Source organism: Cupressus sempervirens, chromosome 9 (assembly GCF_028749045.1).
Source record: "Cupressus sempervirens isolate cs-2001-9-10 chromosome 9, ASM2874904v1, whole genome shotgun sequence".
NCBI lineage: Eukaryota > Viridiplantae > Streptophyta > Pinopsida > Cupressales > Cupressaceae > Cupressus > Cupressus sempervirens.
Window position 1 is genome coordinate 157,555,364 of NC_143126.1, and position 15,750 is coordinate 157,571,113.

The window sequence follows — 15,750 nt, forward strand, 5'->3', positions numbered from 1 at the left end:
GGGTGAGTTTACATGGATTCTAGAATGATCATGTGTGACATGATAGTATTCTTGGGAATTTTGGGATGGTTTTCCCCATGATTCCAACTTTTGTTGGAAGTGCATTGTGTTTTGACCTGGTTTTGTGGTCATGTGGTTGGTGCATGTTGTAGTTGGGCACCTGTTGACGAGGTAGAGAGGGATTTTCCTTACCTTGTATTGTTGACTCTATGGCTTGTTGGGTTCTTCCTAGTGCATAGAAGGTTCCTTGTTGGAGGACCTTGTGTCTGTGTGACACCCATTCTCTCGTGGTTAACCTATTTGGGGGTTAACATGATGGTTTGAGAATGTTGGAGTGATTTGGGTTTGACTTGTACAGAGTTGTTGAGTCATTCCTATTGCTCGCTTTTGATTTTGGTTCTTGTGTGTTTTGGGTTCTATTCTTGGATTGCAAGCTTTCAGGAGTAAGCCTAGTCTTTGGGGGGGATGATGTAGTGCCTCTCCCATCTGACTTTTGTAAGTCATCCTGATGGATGCACCCTTGTTGATCTTTTGTTGTGATGGATCATGATTGTGACCCTAAGTGATCTACACCGTTGAGGTGTTTGGATTTATGTTTCTTTATCAATTGCATTGATTATGCTTTTGACTGATTTTTGAGATTATGATGTGATTTTTGGTTCACTGAGGTTTGTGCCAGTGGTTACCAGGATCGATGTGGTATCATGAGGTTGTTCCGTGATTACCTTGAGATGTGTGCAGAGATTGCACTGTGTACTTTTTACCATGCTACACTAGACTAGGTTCCCGTAGCAGTGGTTAGTCCTGTTTTCGATTGTGTTTGCTTGTGTTTTAAATGCCTTTTTAATGCAGAGTAATCAATCATTATTAAATGTTTAAGTAATTAGAATGGATTGTTCATGTGGGATTATTTGGTTATGTGTTCCAGGCATTTACCTTGTTATATTTCTGATTAGAGAGATATTTGTTACTCATGTATGTTTACATTTGAGATGACCCGAGGGTCAGATGTTACTCTTTGATTTCAGTATCATAGGTATTAGACTACTGTTCAGTTAATCATATTGCATGATGATGCCATTTTGAGATGACAATGTGTTTTATGATGATATCTGGTAATTGGACATACCTTTGATTATGTTATGTGATGGAATTAATGCTATGGTTATTTACTTCATCCCTGCGTTGTTATGCTTTATGCGAACGTGAGTGATGTAAATAAACTATTTTAATATAATTAAATAAATGGTTAAATTAGGTGATTTAATGCATTTATTGCTTCGGCTATGTTATTATATGCAATTGCACTTGATCGTGTTGTTTAGTGTGCAGGATTTATATCCCTGGCAGTGGCACATGGAGTTAGTGATTCAGCCTTTCATATTTTACCAATGCCGTCCTTGTATGGTCAACGTATCCTTTATTAAAATGTTTAATTTAAACCTTTCGGTGATTATTAAATTCGAACTCATTGCATTATGTAATTAGACCAATAAGCGTGTCTGTGCATTTCGAGGTTCGCATTGTCGCGAAAGTTGTTTAAGGTGATTTCTGTGTCTTTGGGTTTTCGGGCTTTTTAATTGATTTATTTTAATTTCTGGCAGCTTTGCCATAAACGAATTCCTATTTATAGGAATAGCCTATTTTCGTTTGGGTCGATTCGGGGTTTAACTAGATTGGCTGGTTAAATGCCCTAATCGATTATTCACCCGAAAAGTGAATAAGTATCCAAAGAGGAATTTAACTTCTCACTTCTCACTTTCAAATTGGAAAGTTGGAGAGTAAAACTCAAAATCCTCTTCATGAGGATTTACTGTTTTGTTCGTTGTGGGAGCTACGAGCATGGGGTTATCGCGAGGTTGATCTTGTTGGATCCAGCTCGGGGAAACCTTGGATTGCCGCGATTTTCAGCTACTTCTGCGAGATATTTATTTTATGGTTCAGATTCCCGTTTTGCCCTTTTGGCTGTGAGGTAGGGCTTTCCTGTTTTGTTCTTTATGCTCCGTTTCAGCTTCTGTTTTTGGTAGCCGTTTGTTTGGAGGCTGAGAACTAGTGTTCCCCTCCGTTTCTGTATGTTAGTTCTACCCGGTTGGGCGAGTATGAACATTTTCCTATTTTTTTGGATGAGGGTTTGGGGTTTTGCACCGTTATGCTAGCCGTTTTTGCATACGGTGTCCGATTCCATTTATTTTTGAATTTTTAGGGTTTTTGAACCCAAGGGCCAACTGGGTTTTAATTTTGAAGTTTTTCAAATTTTTGAAATTTTTACCTCGTTTTGTGTGCCACCTTGTTTTCTCGAATTTTTTTGACACAATGTGGGTCGTGGACCTTGATGATCCGTTTGGATATCAATCATACCACTTTTGTACATTTTTGTTGCATTGAGATGCGTGTTGCATCCGTACTCCTGACGTTGTGTTCGGTTGAGTGATTTTATACTCGTTATGGTTTTTGTTGGACCTTTGCTTTTGTTTCGTGAACGCTAGGATTCGTGTAGAATCCATACTCTCGGATTGAGGCTGATTGAGTGAATTCACAATGTTTGGTCTTGTTACATCATTGAGATTCGTGTAGAATCCATACTCTCGGATTGAGGCCGGTTGAGTGATTTCATGATGTATGATTTTATTGGCTTTGGGATTCGTGTAGAATCCGTCCTTCCCGTGTTGCTTTTAGTTGGGTGTTTTCTTTGCATTGTGTTCTCATTCCTGTCCTTGTGTTATGATCTTCGTGATGGTGGTGCGCCACACACGAGTACGTGCGCGTACATTTGTTGGGTGACTTGCGAGGCCCGATCTTTCGTAGATTTGCCGAAAGCTATGATCATTGGGGTTGGGATGGGAGTATGCATGCCCACGGGCACTTGTCGTAGGATGAGCATGGGTAGGGTAGGGTAGCATATGGAAGGGGCTTCTACCTCGCAACCTGGTGATCATTGTGCCCAGAGGGTTGGCAAAGGAAGCTTTACTTAAGTGAAAATTAAATAAAATGTGTGAATGATAATAAAACTTAAGATAATAAAAAGGTTTGGGGTGCAAGAGCCTTTCCGTTGAGGGATGTTGAATATGCGCAAGTCCTAGCTTGGGCTTTTTGATGCCAAGCGACTCTCCATGATGTTAGTCCCTACATAGTAGCCTTTTGAGTGTCTGACCAGGACCTGTACTCCTTGCATTGTCTTAGGTTCTTGGTTCAGCCATCATACTGCCTGGCGTGTGTGTTAGCCATGGATGTTGTGATTTTTGTGTGTTTGTGGTTGGATCTATATCTCCATCAGCACGGCGGGTGTGGACCTGTGGGTGCCACGTGGTTGGAAGGCGTAGCTACCTTCACCACTGCTAGGGATCGGTGTACAGAGACAATCTTTTGTCCTAGTGCGATCGTTGCTAGATGTTTTCACTTGGTACTTTGAGTTTCAAAGTATGCTTTCTTGTGATTTATGCTTTCATTGGGATGCTTGTATATCATGTTTAGATATTAGTTTACTTGATGCATTCCCTTATCGTGATGTTTAGCATATGATTAGATGATGTTATTTGATTTAGTAGTCTATCTGTCGCTTACTGCTATTTAGCATGTGATAGGTGATGTTATCTATTGTAGGATTATCTTATGCTTTTCTACTAGCATGTTAGATTTCCTAATGCTTATATTGTTGCATGTTTTAGTAGTGACATCCCTATTACAACAGTACCGACGATCTGGTCGGTGGCTTGGGATATTACGCGCGGAGGATGGCTAAGACCCACGATGGTCTTATGATGCTATTGACGGTTGGGAGGAACCGCGTACTTAGTTGGTTATTTTGCTCATTGCATTGTTAACTATGTTATTGCAATGTTTCTTTCAGTTGAATATGATGTTTCCTTTGTGTACTTTTTCCCTTCTCTGTTTGGTAGATGGTTAGATCCTAGTGTTCTATCTTTCAGATACTCTATTATTGTTCGAGTGCTCTCGCCTCGGAATGTGGATCCGGTACTCCCCGATGTGGATCTTTTTCTGTGTGTTAGGCCTTTTTCGAGTTTCTTGAAGGGTTTTTGTTTTCTATGGGCAACATTTGTTCAGCATTGTGCGACACTGATAAAATATCGCACGCCCATAGAAAGAATGTCGTACGATACTGTAAAGTATCGCACGCATTAGTGGAAAAGTATCGTGCGACATTGGAAGAGTGTCGCACGACTTCATGAGAAATGTCGCGCAATACTTTTCCAATATCGCACGCCTTTTTGAAAAGTGTCGCACGCACTATGGGAGAAGTGTCGCCCTCCCTTAGTAAAAAGTGTCACACGCACTTTGGTTAAAACCTGCGCGTGCCATCAGCAGGCACTTTTTGTAGCGTTCTGATCTTTTTGATAGTTGATCTGGATACCTTTTTGGGCGTTCTTCAAGCCTATGTTGTTGCATTTTGTATTCAAGAGGTTTCTTTGTATTTCAGCTTTTGGGTTTTTGTTGTAGTCCTTCGAGGTTTAAAATATATCGTTTAAATACTTAAGATATATTTTAATATATGCAACAAATCGTTTGAGATAGGTTTCAGACCTCTCAGAGATAAGTTATGGATTTTAGGAAATTTCAGAGCTTCAAAAATCCGAACTTAGCCAATTTTCAAGGCTTCAGGATTTCAGGCTTAGCCAGATTTCAAGTTTCTGCATTTTACCCCAGCTTGGTGTTTTGTTGATGAGTGGTTGTTTCTTGTGCCCTCATCATGTGCGTTGTTGTTGTTGGCTTTGTTTGTGTGTCAATTTGGTAGTGGTGTTCGGAGATTCGTTGGTTGCCGAGATTGTGTTGAAGTCTTCCGTTGCGATCTTTGTGATCCCTGTATGATGTTGTCATGTGCATTCATACTCGTAAAAAAAAAAATATCTTGGCTTGATTTGAATCCTTGTTTCCAAGGATCTCTAAGCGAGGCATTACAAGTGAAATGAGTCAAGATTTGAAGGAAAGACTCTGTGGAAAGGGAATGATCTTGACAAGAGGTCAGATTCCAACCTCTTGTCAAGCTTCCCAATCCTGACACCTTCATAAGGTCAGATTCTGACAACTTGTCAAGATTCTCAATCCGAACACCTCCCCAATCCACCCCTAGATTAGGTGAGTTCCAAGCGACAATGACAGGGTAAAATTTAAATACAAATCAAAATGATAATGATCCAAGGAAGGAATGATGATTTTCAACTATAGAATCATTACTAAATCTAATACATTCAGACCAAAATAAAATTGAGTGTCAAAACACAAAAGGGAAAAGTTGAAAATTAAAATAGAAACAGTGAAGTCCACGGAGGTTTGCAAAGTTAAATGAGCGAAACAACAATCTCGAGGGAAGGTCAAAATCCAACCACCTCTCAGGATTCATAATCTCAAGAGTCATAAAAGTTCTGCCCCCTATCAAATAAAAAATAAATCCCAACTTGATTCAAATCCCCGCTCAAGTATGATGACTCCTTGATGAAGATCCTTAGTTCCGAATAACTTAAAGTGGAGGATATTAAAGTTTTAATGCATATGAATTAAAACCAAGTGGTGAATAAGAATCGAATGAATATGGCTTCCAATCAGTCATAAACGCAGATTACACTTAAGAAACCCAAACAATAAAACCTTGAAAGAAATTTGTAAGAACGAAATAAAGTGGAAGAGGGCTTGAAAAACAATAAGAAAGACCCAAAATCATCCTGACATAGTATCGAATTCCAACCCATACTGAGGATTCTTAATATCCAGACCACTAAAAATTTTGCCATGGCACAATAAGATGGCAGGTTTGGAGTGAGAAAAGGGTATGTTGCCCTTGCCAATTGACAAGTTGCTTAAGGCAAGAGAGACGAATGAGGAAGAGACAATCTTTGGCCAAGGGGTGGAATCAGTTCCCTTATTGAGATTTGTAATCTCAACTTGCACTAAATCTCTACCTGCAGTCAATTGCACTTTAAACCAAATTGATGAGAGGGTTCGAAATGAATAACTAGATCGCATGAACTAGTTTAGGGGTTCTAATTTGTGTTTCATCACCAATTTGGTTGGCCCCTTCATGTACATTAAAATGTTTAATTTAAAATTATTGATTGTCCACACTTAGAACAGGTCAGCCCTGCCATGCCTTTTCATCTTAAGATCATCTATACAATAAGGGAGAGACATTTCATCTCTCCATCAAATCCAAAAAGAGCAGACTGACCACTAAAAGGAGCAGTGAATTACTCAGGAAACCAGCAATTTTATGACTCAGAGGTGCAATTTCAAGAGAGCCTAGTGGGTGAAGCCCACTAATTCTCCCATGAAGCCCCACTAATTCTCCCAGAAATCAGAGGAGTGGGGTGCTGAAAAGAGACATAATGTAGATTAACGACACAAAAATCAGGCCTTATTAGACAAGTCATTTTGAATCAGAGATACAAGCAAAATCAAAACTTTTAGCACTAAGATTTTTTTAATCTCTAATCAGTAAGATAAGCCATTTGTGTGAGTGCTTAATGAAGATTTATAGAGATAACAAAAAAATGGAGTCATCTTGTCTTGGATTAAAGTTCAAATCTAGCCTAAGTGATAAGTTGATCTAGCTTTTTGCATGAGTTTATATCATGATTGTAGTCTTGCTTTCTAAATTGAAATCTAATTGTGGATGTTGATTGCAAGTCCAAAGATATCGGGAGCTATGGCTGCAAGCTCAAAGAAGGATAGGCAGATTAAAAAAGAGAAGATACAAAGGAAATGATTCCAACGACTAACTTTGCCTCAAGGAACAAAAAGATTGGAGATAACTTTGCCTCAAGGAACAAAAAGATTGGAGATAGCAACCTTGGACCCGTCAAAATGTTACAAATAAGGGGATTGGATGTTGATTGCAGGTCCAAAGATATCGGGAGCTAAGACTGCAAGCTCAAAGAAGGATAGGCAGATTCAAAAAGAGAAGATACAAAGCAAATGATTCCAGCGACTAACTTTGCCTCAAGGAACAAAAAGATTGGAGATAGCAACCTTGGACCAGTCAAAATGTTGCAAATAAGGGGATTGAATGTTTAGAGGGAATCCTTCAAAGATGGAGAAAAACAATTGGTGAAGAATGGAATTGTTTAAGTTGCTCCCTTTCCTCCGATGATACAATGCTCGGAACTAGTGCTTAGATGGAATCCTTCAAAGATGGCAAAACAATTGGCGAGGAATGGAATTGTTCAAGTTGCCACCTCTCCTCCTATGATGCAATGCTCGGAATTAGTACTTGAGCGTGTCATGCATTACAATCCCCACAGACAAAGGCAATCCACTATGGGAAAGACGAGCAAGTGTTGACAATTCTCACTGAACGAGTAATCAGAGAGACCTTCAACATACCTTATCAAGCGTTAGGTGTTTACATGACAAAGGAACAAGCTCTAAAACACTATAATGATCAAGTGGATACCAAGATCAGTGAAGAATGGTTAACGAAACATGGGAGCAATCACCCCAAGATATCAAAATTGTCAAAGTTAGCCAAGTCAAATTTTTGGGAAGACTGTGGCAGCCACACTTTCATAAATATCAAATTTTCAAAAAAGTATGTTTACAAGTAATACATCAATAAATCATTTTTCTGTGCTTTAAAGGAAAACACGAATATTTTGTACCAGGTAGAACTTTTTCACATAAAGTAGTAGATTTAAGACCCTCCTGGTCTATATTTACATAAAGATGCTGCCAATACAAACAGCTAATACTTTGACTTGTGTCCTCCGTAAATATGGAGAGGGAGGGACTGACAATCATTCATTTAAAACCACTTGTAAGAGAAGGATTACATATAAGTTGTCTAGAGAACATCTGGACCAATAAACTCCGCAAATAAGCAACTACTCAATCATAAAAACCATAGACTAAGTAGAAAATGCTGCGGAAATTAACAACTGATGGATACAAATAGAGAATAATTCCTTATATATTTGGCTCGCTTAATGATGTCTATAATTCATGCACCTTTCCTTTGATCTCCAGTACATAATTGTTGAATGGTGTCTTATAAAAATACATGGACTTTTTAAGGACAGTTATTTTTTATATCTTATCTTATGTGACGTCCAGTGTTTTAAATTTATATCTCATATGATAGCATAGGCACCCCAAAAACACTTGATCTAATATAACACTTATGGACGTCACACTTTCTTTGCATATAATCACCTATACAAAATTATTTCAAAAAAGTCAAAAAACTTACACTTGATATTAGTATAAAAGAGCAGCTCTGGAACAACTTCCTAATAATGCCAAATAAATTTGGTCAACTAATCCCAAGCCAGCATAGTGTGCCCGACTTATTGGACCTCTGCCCTAAATCAGACAATTGGAAAATGCAAACACCCAACGAACAGCTAAAATAAGTAGCATATCTTTACCAATGGTCGAGTTAACCTAAGATATGAATTCTAAAATCTCTGAGATCTTTACAAAACATACCCCACTTAGAAAGTAAGAGAAACGTATCTATCCTAATCAGTAGAAAATAACATTTTAGAGTCCATCATTCAACGTCGTGTACTTTTTAGAATGCAAAGAACAAAAGAGGGTCGATGGTGGAGATTGCCAAGACATAAACATTGTTAAAATCAGGGAAAAATATTTGGTAGCTCCAAGCGACACCGTTTTTAAGACCAACCCAAGGGCTGTACTTGGGGGCCTTGCTTGCATACAGAACTCCTACAACAAGATTAGGATACTGCATGTAAGCCAAAAAGAAAAAAGCGTGCGCAAGACCTTACTTGCATTGACTTCATGATGAAGCTAGAGATGTAAATTTGCAACTAAGATCACACTAGAAATCCGGAAACCCTCACCCATCTCTCAAACATGAGAACAATCGCCCACAAAGAAACCATGAACTTGACTCTGCAATTCAAGCACACATCCGCTGAATGCATGCCTATAGAAACCCACTCACCAGTGCTCAATCACAATGTTTTTGGACTTGCCAGCATCCTCTGAAACATTGTTCTCCACAACTACTTGACCTTTCACTTCTTCTCCAGCCTCTTTTCCATCGGGAACAGACGCAGTTCTGGAACTTCTCCTGGGCTTTTTCGCTGGGGGGTTTTCTTCCTCTACATGAATCGAGGTGGATTTTCGCTCTTCCTTTGGCTCCTCGTGAGCATCTTTCGAATTGGGTTTCTTTTCATTTTTAGAAGGCTGTACTCTAGCAGAGCCACCTCTCTTCCTGGGAGCCATTGAAATTTCTTCTGAGATATTACTTTCTCCTCTTCACCACTGAAACATATTAATAGCAAGATTTTCCCTCCAAAATATCCCCACTACCTCGAATCTTGTTTCCAGCTCCTTCCACTTCATGTCTTGGGCCAACTATCTATCGTTCTCTAATTGTACTTGACAATTAAAAGGCATTTATTAATCCGTGATGCAGCCCATAACCTCTGAGATATAGGATATCTTTTTTGGGGTAACCGACCATTGTTTAAAGAATTTTAAAATCAGGCAATATGCGAAGTGTTTTATATATATATAATTTTTTCTGATTCTAATTTTGATAGAACTAATTTTAATTTTAATTGTCTGTAATTCTAATCTTAATCATTTTTTTTAATTAATCTTAATTCTTATTCAAATGTAATTGTAATTAAATCATAAGTTTAATTTGAATTGAATTGTAACTGATTCTAATTTTGGTAGAACTAATTTTAATTATTTGTAATTCTAATCTTAGTCATATTTTTTAATTAATCTTAATTCTAATTCAAATGTAATTGTGATTAAATCATAAGTCTAATTTTAATTGAATTGTAATTTCAATTTTAATCTTAATTTTAATTTTAACTTAATGTTGATCCTAAAATTTAATTCTTAGCTTACGATATTTATAATCATAACTCTAATTTAATAGTAACCTAAATTCTAATGGTGACTTTCTAGCCATAACTCTAAGAAAAAAATAAGCAACCTGGAATCTTGTTTCTGGGCTCCTCTCAATTCATTTGCTTTTGGTTGGACCACATCACAATCAATACCTCTAATTATCTTACTGTGTGTGATAATTAAAAGATTTTAGCCCGTAATTCATCTAATTCTCTTATTGGACCTTATAATTGAAAAAAGTTTATTAATCCACAACATAGCCCATAACTTTTAAGTTTAGGATGTTGAGTATATTGGTCTAGGGAAAAAATTCAGTTCTTTCGAGGATAATTTAGGCTACCATTATAACTTATTACATTTTACAAGAATTTGTTAATTAGTTATGTGTAACATAATAAATCTATTAAACATGGCATATTGGTATTAGCATTGATAGACATTGATGTAAAAACATCCATACCTATCCTCTATTAGTATCAGCTATTGTGTGACATATTTTGGTGTATGTCACTTTGATTGGTGATAGTATGGTTAGCCTAGCAGAACCATTGCTCGTAATGAAGGCATCACACATCTTCTATTTAGATTAGTTTTTAATGTATTTGGTTTCATGCATCGGTTCTCCTAGTATAAATTATGGATACAATTTGGTTGGTCATCTGCAGGAGTATACAAGACAAGAATATCCTACATTTCCTATTGTTGGTGGGCTCGTGTACTTGGTTGCTTTGCTTTTTCTTATCGATACACTTGTTAGTTCTTGGTTGGTTGATTGGGTACTCATGTTCAGATTGGTGTTTGTCAAAAGTTGTGTTCTTTTTGGTTGACCTTAGTTATTCTTAGTTCTTGGTTTTATCAGTGTATTACCCGGGGTAGTCAATTCGTCCAATGACTTTTAAGTTTCCATCTTTTGGACTTGATTGTAGTGTTCACATAGCGTCAACAATTGCATTATCTTATGTGTGACCTATTTTTGTAATAGCATAATGTGGTGATGAGACTCAAAATTTAAGTTTGATGCTTATAATTAATTGTATCAATGGAATCAACACATTGGAGGTTTCACATGTTTTGTTATTGGTGGTCAATAGAGGTAATCTTGAATATTAGTATATATGTATATATAAGACTTCTTTGTATTCAAGCAGAGTGCAATAATTTGAATGAGTGCAATGTACTAGAAATGCAAGTAAGCATTGTGCCTAGCAATGGTATTGCATATTTTGGTGCATGTGTTGTTCTTTGTGATGGAAGTGCGAACAACTCAGTCAAGTTGATCAAGGAGGTGCAGACAATTCACAACTAGTTTTTGTAGAAGCCTAACACTACAATTTGGTTCGATCTCATTTTCATTATGGCAATGAACATTTATTTTGGAAGTGAACCTTTATGTATTTTGGGGCGTAACTACTCAAGCAGTTAGCTTGTTGGCAGTGCCCCTTATTCTTTCTAGCAATCAGTATTGATGTATCAAATCACCTAATCGATGCCATTATTCATTTCATGAGAATTAGATTCTCTAGATTGTTTTTCCTAGTTTGGATTTCACGTCATATATAATGTTCATTGTGTTGGTATACCCATGTTCTTAATGCTTATCATTTGATGGTGTGTTGTTGTGCATTAATCATAATCTCTTTAGTGGTAGTGGATGTATATTTTTTCTACAACAAATAGTTGGGAAAAAAATTAAGAGTGTGTGGAATAACTAATTCACCCCCCTCTCAATTATTTGATCTATTCAAAAAAATCTATACAATATATCAAAAAATATTCATCTTAACGTGTTTAATTCTAATTGTATTCTAATCCTAATTTTAATTGATTTCTATCTTTTTTAAATTGCAATTCTTAACTTAGTCACAATTATATTTTTACCCTAACTCTAATTCAAGTGTAACTATATAATTCAACCCTATTCCTAACTCTAATTACATTATAACTTTAATTCTAATGCAAATTGTAACTCTAATCCTAACCCTAAAATTGGTCCTCAAGCTAATGATAACCCTAGTTAAACTCTATCCCCAATCATGACCCAAATTGAACAATAACTTAAAACCTATCATTGGATCTAAGTCTAATGTTAACCCTAGTTAAAAGATAAGCCTAATTGAATCCTAACACTAACCCTATTTATAACTAAATCATAACCATGTATGTAACTCTAAATAAAACATAACCAAACATAATCATGATTAAAGCCTTACCACAGTTCTTCCTAAATTTGAGGGTAACCTCTTACAAACTTTGAGTCAACCCTGAACCTAAACTATATCTAACCATAGCTCTACTTAAATAGTAATACTAAGCCCAACAATAGTTGAATACTAAAAAATGGATGGCAACACCTCAAGAGAAAAAAAAAATCTTGGAAAGATGACAAGAGGAGCAAGAGGAGTGATGTGGGCGATAAATGGACTTCAAACTTGTAGATTTGTAGATAAGTTCAGAATCGACATAAATGGCAAGCCTAGAAGTAGTATGAAAGATCTAGAGTTGCTCAATAATATTTTCTACAAATAAGTAGTTATTCAACCCACTAAATTCTTCTTTCTCAATCTGTGCTTTCACATTGGGGTTCATCGCCAAGGGCAAAAACAGACACCCTTTGATATCTACGGGGAAGATTCAAACAGAGATGTGACTTGAATGTGGGTGGATAAATGGAATAAAACAACATTTAGAGGAAAACCAACATCAGATAAAGGAAAGGTCATATTTACCTTTGGGCAATCCACTTTTGACAAGGGAGAAAATTCAAAGGAAGCAATTGTGTGCACTCGCTTTACAGAAAAGAAAAGAAATGTGTATACCAAGAATCGTCAACCTCCCTTTAATCCAAACAAGAAGGTAAATGTGCCTCACAAGGAAAATGTGATTCATTGAAACATGCCAAAACCCAAGGAGGTGCATGGCCAAAAACTTAAACAAGTATGGAGAAAGAAACAACTCTTGATCAGTCCAAGCAATAGAGACATTTTGAAATCACCCTCCCTAAGAGTTTACTTCTACCACATGTCTTATTCCTTAGGGAGATAACTCTCATTATTAAATATTAGGTGCATATTTGGCTTCAGATCAAATTAAGGAATGGGTTTCACAAAACTGGTGCAATTTAAATGAGGTACTATTGTTTGAATCAAACCCAACCTTTTTTTTGTTATTTTTAACTATAAGTCTTCTAGAGATTCAGTTTATCGTTTTAAAGACTAGTTTTATCTTGGTTATGGTGTTGCCACTCTTACCTATGTGCCCAACTTCAAATCTAGTCCTAGTGTATGTGGTTTTGTGCCCTATTAGATATCAATGCCTACCCTCCCCATGGAATACAAAGATCTAAAGATTATTGAGATACTTGCTAACATAATGGGAATACCTATGAAATGTGACCTTATCCCATTTGAGAAAGTTCTTAGGTCAATATGGGTGTGTTTTCTTCTAAAGACCACACAACCTTTCTCTTCACTCATTTCTATTCAATCTAAATGGGGATTGTGGGATCAAGAAGTGTTAGTGTTGGATGCCAGCATAGTACATCAACACTACTTTATTAGGTCACTTCAATAAAAAGTGCAATGGGTTGAATCAAGATATTGTTTTGGTTTACCCAAATCAAAACTCAAATCCCCCCACGTCCTTGTTTCATTAGCAAATTATCCCTCAGAATTCCACTTTGGGGGGCCAGGGTGAATCATTTTCTCAATATTTGACAATGGACATTCAAGAAGTTTCCAAGGATAACTATCAACATATTGACCATCAAATAGATTTTAGGGCCCCAATGGATAAACTGGTAGAACCCATGGTTGGTACTCAAAATAAAGGGAGGGTAAATATTGATCAACATCAAGTAGGTTTACAATAAAAAAGGGACAACATGAACACGCAGGTTGGCAATCGTTGCCCTCTATCAATTATCAATTAGCAATCAATTAGCAAGGATGTGGGTAAGTCTATGGATATGCAACATGCAAATTGTCAAGTGAATGGTCCTCATATAACAGTTGACAGAATTGTGTTGGGTAGGAATTCAAGATTCCATATGTCCACATAGTCACCTATTTACACCCTTACCTTTGGTGTTAAGGATAAATTCCTTCATATTTCATATTTAGATGATTTTTTTTTACTTTAGTTTGAAAATAAAATTGGAGCCTGCACTCCCAGTAGATTGGTTTGAGGCACTTGTTACTCCTAGATGTTCCACCATTATGCCTAGAGTTACTTCTCCTTTGTCACTTCCCCCTCCTCCTATACTTGAATATAGGAATGCCAGTTTTGAGAAAGTTGTAATTAACCAAATTATGTTTCACGAATCACAAATTGATGTTCCACCTTTCTATGTTTATCATTTTAGCAAAAGAGATTGTTGAACTTGTTTCCTCCAAATAAATTGATGAGATGTTTGGAGAATGTGCTCACCTAACGACACTCATTCATGATAAGTCTGGAGTACATAATGTTGAAAATATATGGATGATTCAAGGGATACTCACCACGACCACTCTTTGAAACTTGGGGAGGAACTTCTTAAGAGAAAGAGACCACTTTTCCAGACACCCACATGCATCTAGATGGTGACAAGAACTAATTAGAGTCTTTTTTCATAGAATCTGGTAGAAGATCTAGAGGACAACATAATAGATAGTGAATGGAAATGAGAGCACCCTAGAAAGTCATCTAAGATTAGTATGCACATCCTGTATCCAGTAGTTCTTTGAACAACTTCTAATAAGCAAATACAAGTGCATACTACTATGCCATAAAAGCAAAAACAAACATAGTTGATTTCCCACAATTAGAACCTCAAAGCAAAGTGATTGCAATTTATCAATCTAAATAAATTTCTATAATTCTACGATCATAAAACTAGAAGAATGAGACATAATAGAGAACACAAATATACATGGGGAAAACCTTTCCAGGTAAAAAATCTACCCTCCAAACCATCAAGCTAATGTATTATTTAGGAACAAGTTATAATAGATTTTCAGCCTTCACATGGAGATTTACATCTTGCTCCATTCTAGAGAAAATCCAGCAGCATAACCCTGTGCAAATAACTTCTCATCTCTCACAATTCTCTACAACAATGCATTGTACTTATAGAGTTTTTATACAAGAGGAAATAGTTTCTAAAGTGTCTACATTCAACGCATGTACAAATTATTTTAGAAACTTCTTTATGCACAGTGCTTGCATAAAAATAAAGCATAAGAGAATAAATCGCCAAAAAACAGAAGTTTTATATTTTTCTACTCTAAGTCTTTTCTTGTGGAAGAATCCAACTTCATTTAGCAACTTTCCAAGAAAGCACAAATAAAGCAATAAATTGTGGTAAGGTTGATTCACCTTATCCCAACAATCTCCCACTTGACGAAGACCTTACAAGATTCAAACTAATGAAACTATATCATCACAGTCATCCATGAAATAACATAAATCATAACATATGCTCCCATGCTCCAACTAGACACATGTCCAAATAACACAAGCATAAGATCCATGTGATAACAAAGGCAACACACTACTGCCATCACTCCACTAGGCTCATGAGCTACACATAAGTATTTTAAAAAAATAACTTCTTAGCCCAACAAAATTGTGAAGTCATCTTCTAGAAAACAAGATAAAACATCAGCCAGAACAACAACCAAACCGATTGGTCCAATCCAACAAATAAACCCACAAGATTGAAAATAAAATCCACAGTAAATGCTAACCAATCCAATCACCCATACCTCAAAGGTATCCAACACCACAAAACTCATGCCAACAACATAACCAACCCATAAAATGCAACCTCAAGCTCTATGTGCAAACCAGTTGATGAAGACCAAACACATACAAGAACTCCCACTGCATGGTTAATATTGAATCTAAAAAATCAAAAGCATACTGAGTCTA

The 15,750-nt window shown here is 36.6% G+C and overlaps 1 protein-coding gene across 1 annotated transcript in view; it reads right to left on the reverse strand.

Moving 5' to 3' along the window:
• Positions 1–9,377, reverse strand: part of LOC149537988 (uncharacterized) — a 34,782-nt gene extending 25,405 nt beyond the window's left edge. Inside the window, exon 1 of the mRNA XM_089799385.1 lies at positions 8,915–9,377. Within this exon, the coding sequence (XP_089655511.1) occupies positions 8,915–9,198 (284 nt within the window). The 5' untranslated portion in view covers positions 9,199–9,377. The remainder of the gene's footprint in view (positions 1–8,914) is intronic.
• Positions 9,378–15,750: the final 6,373 nt, after the last annotated feature.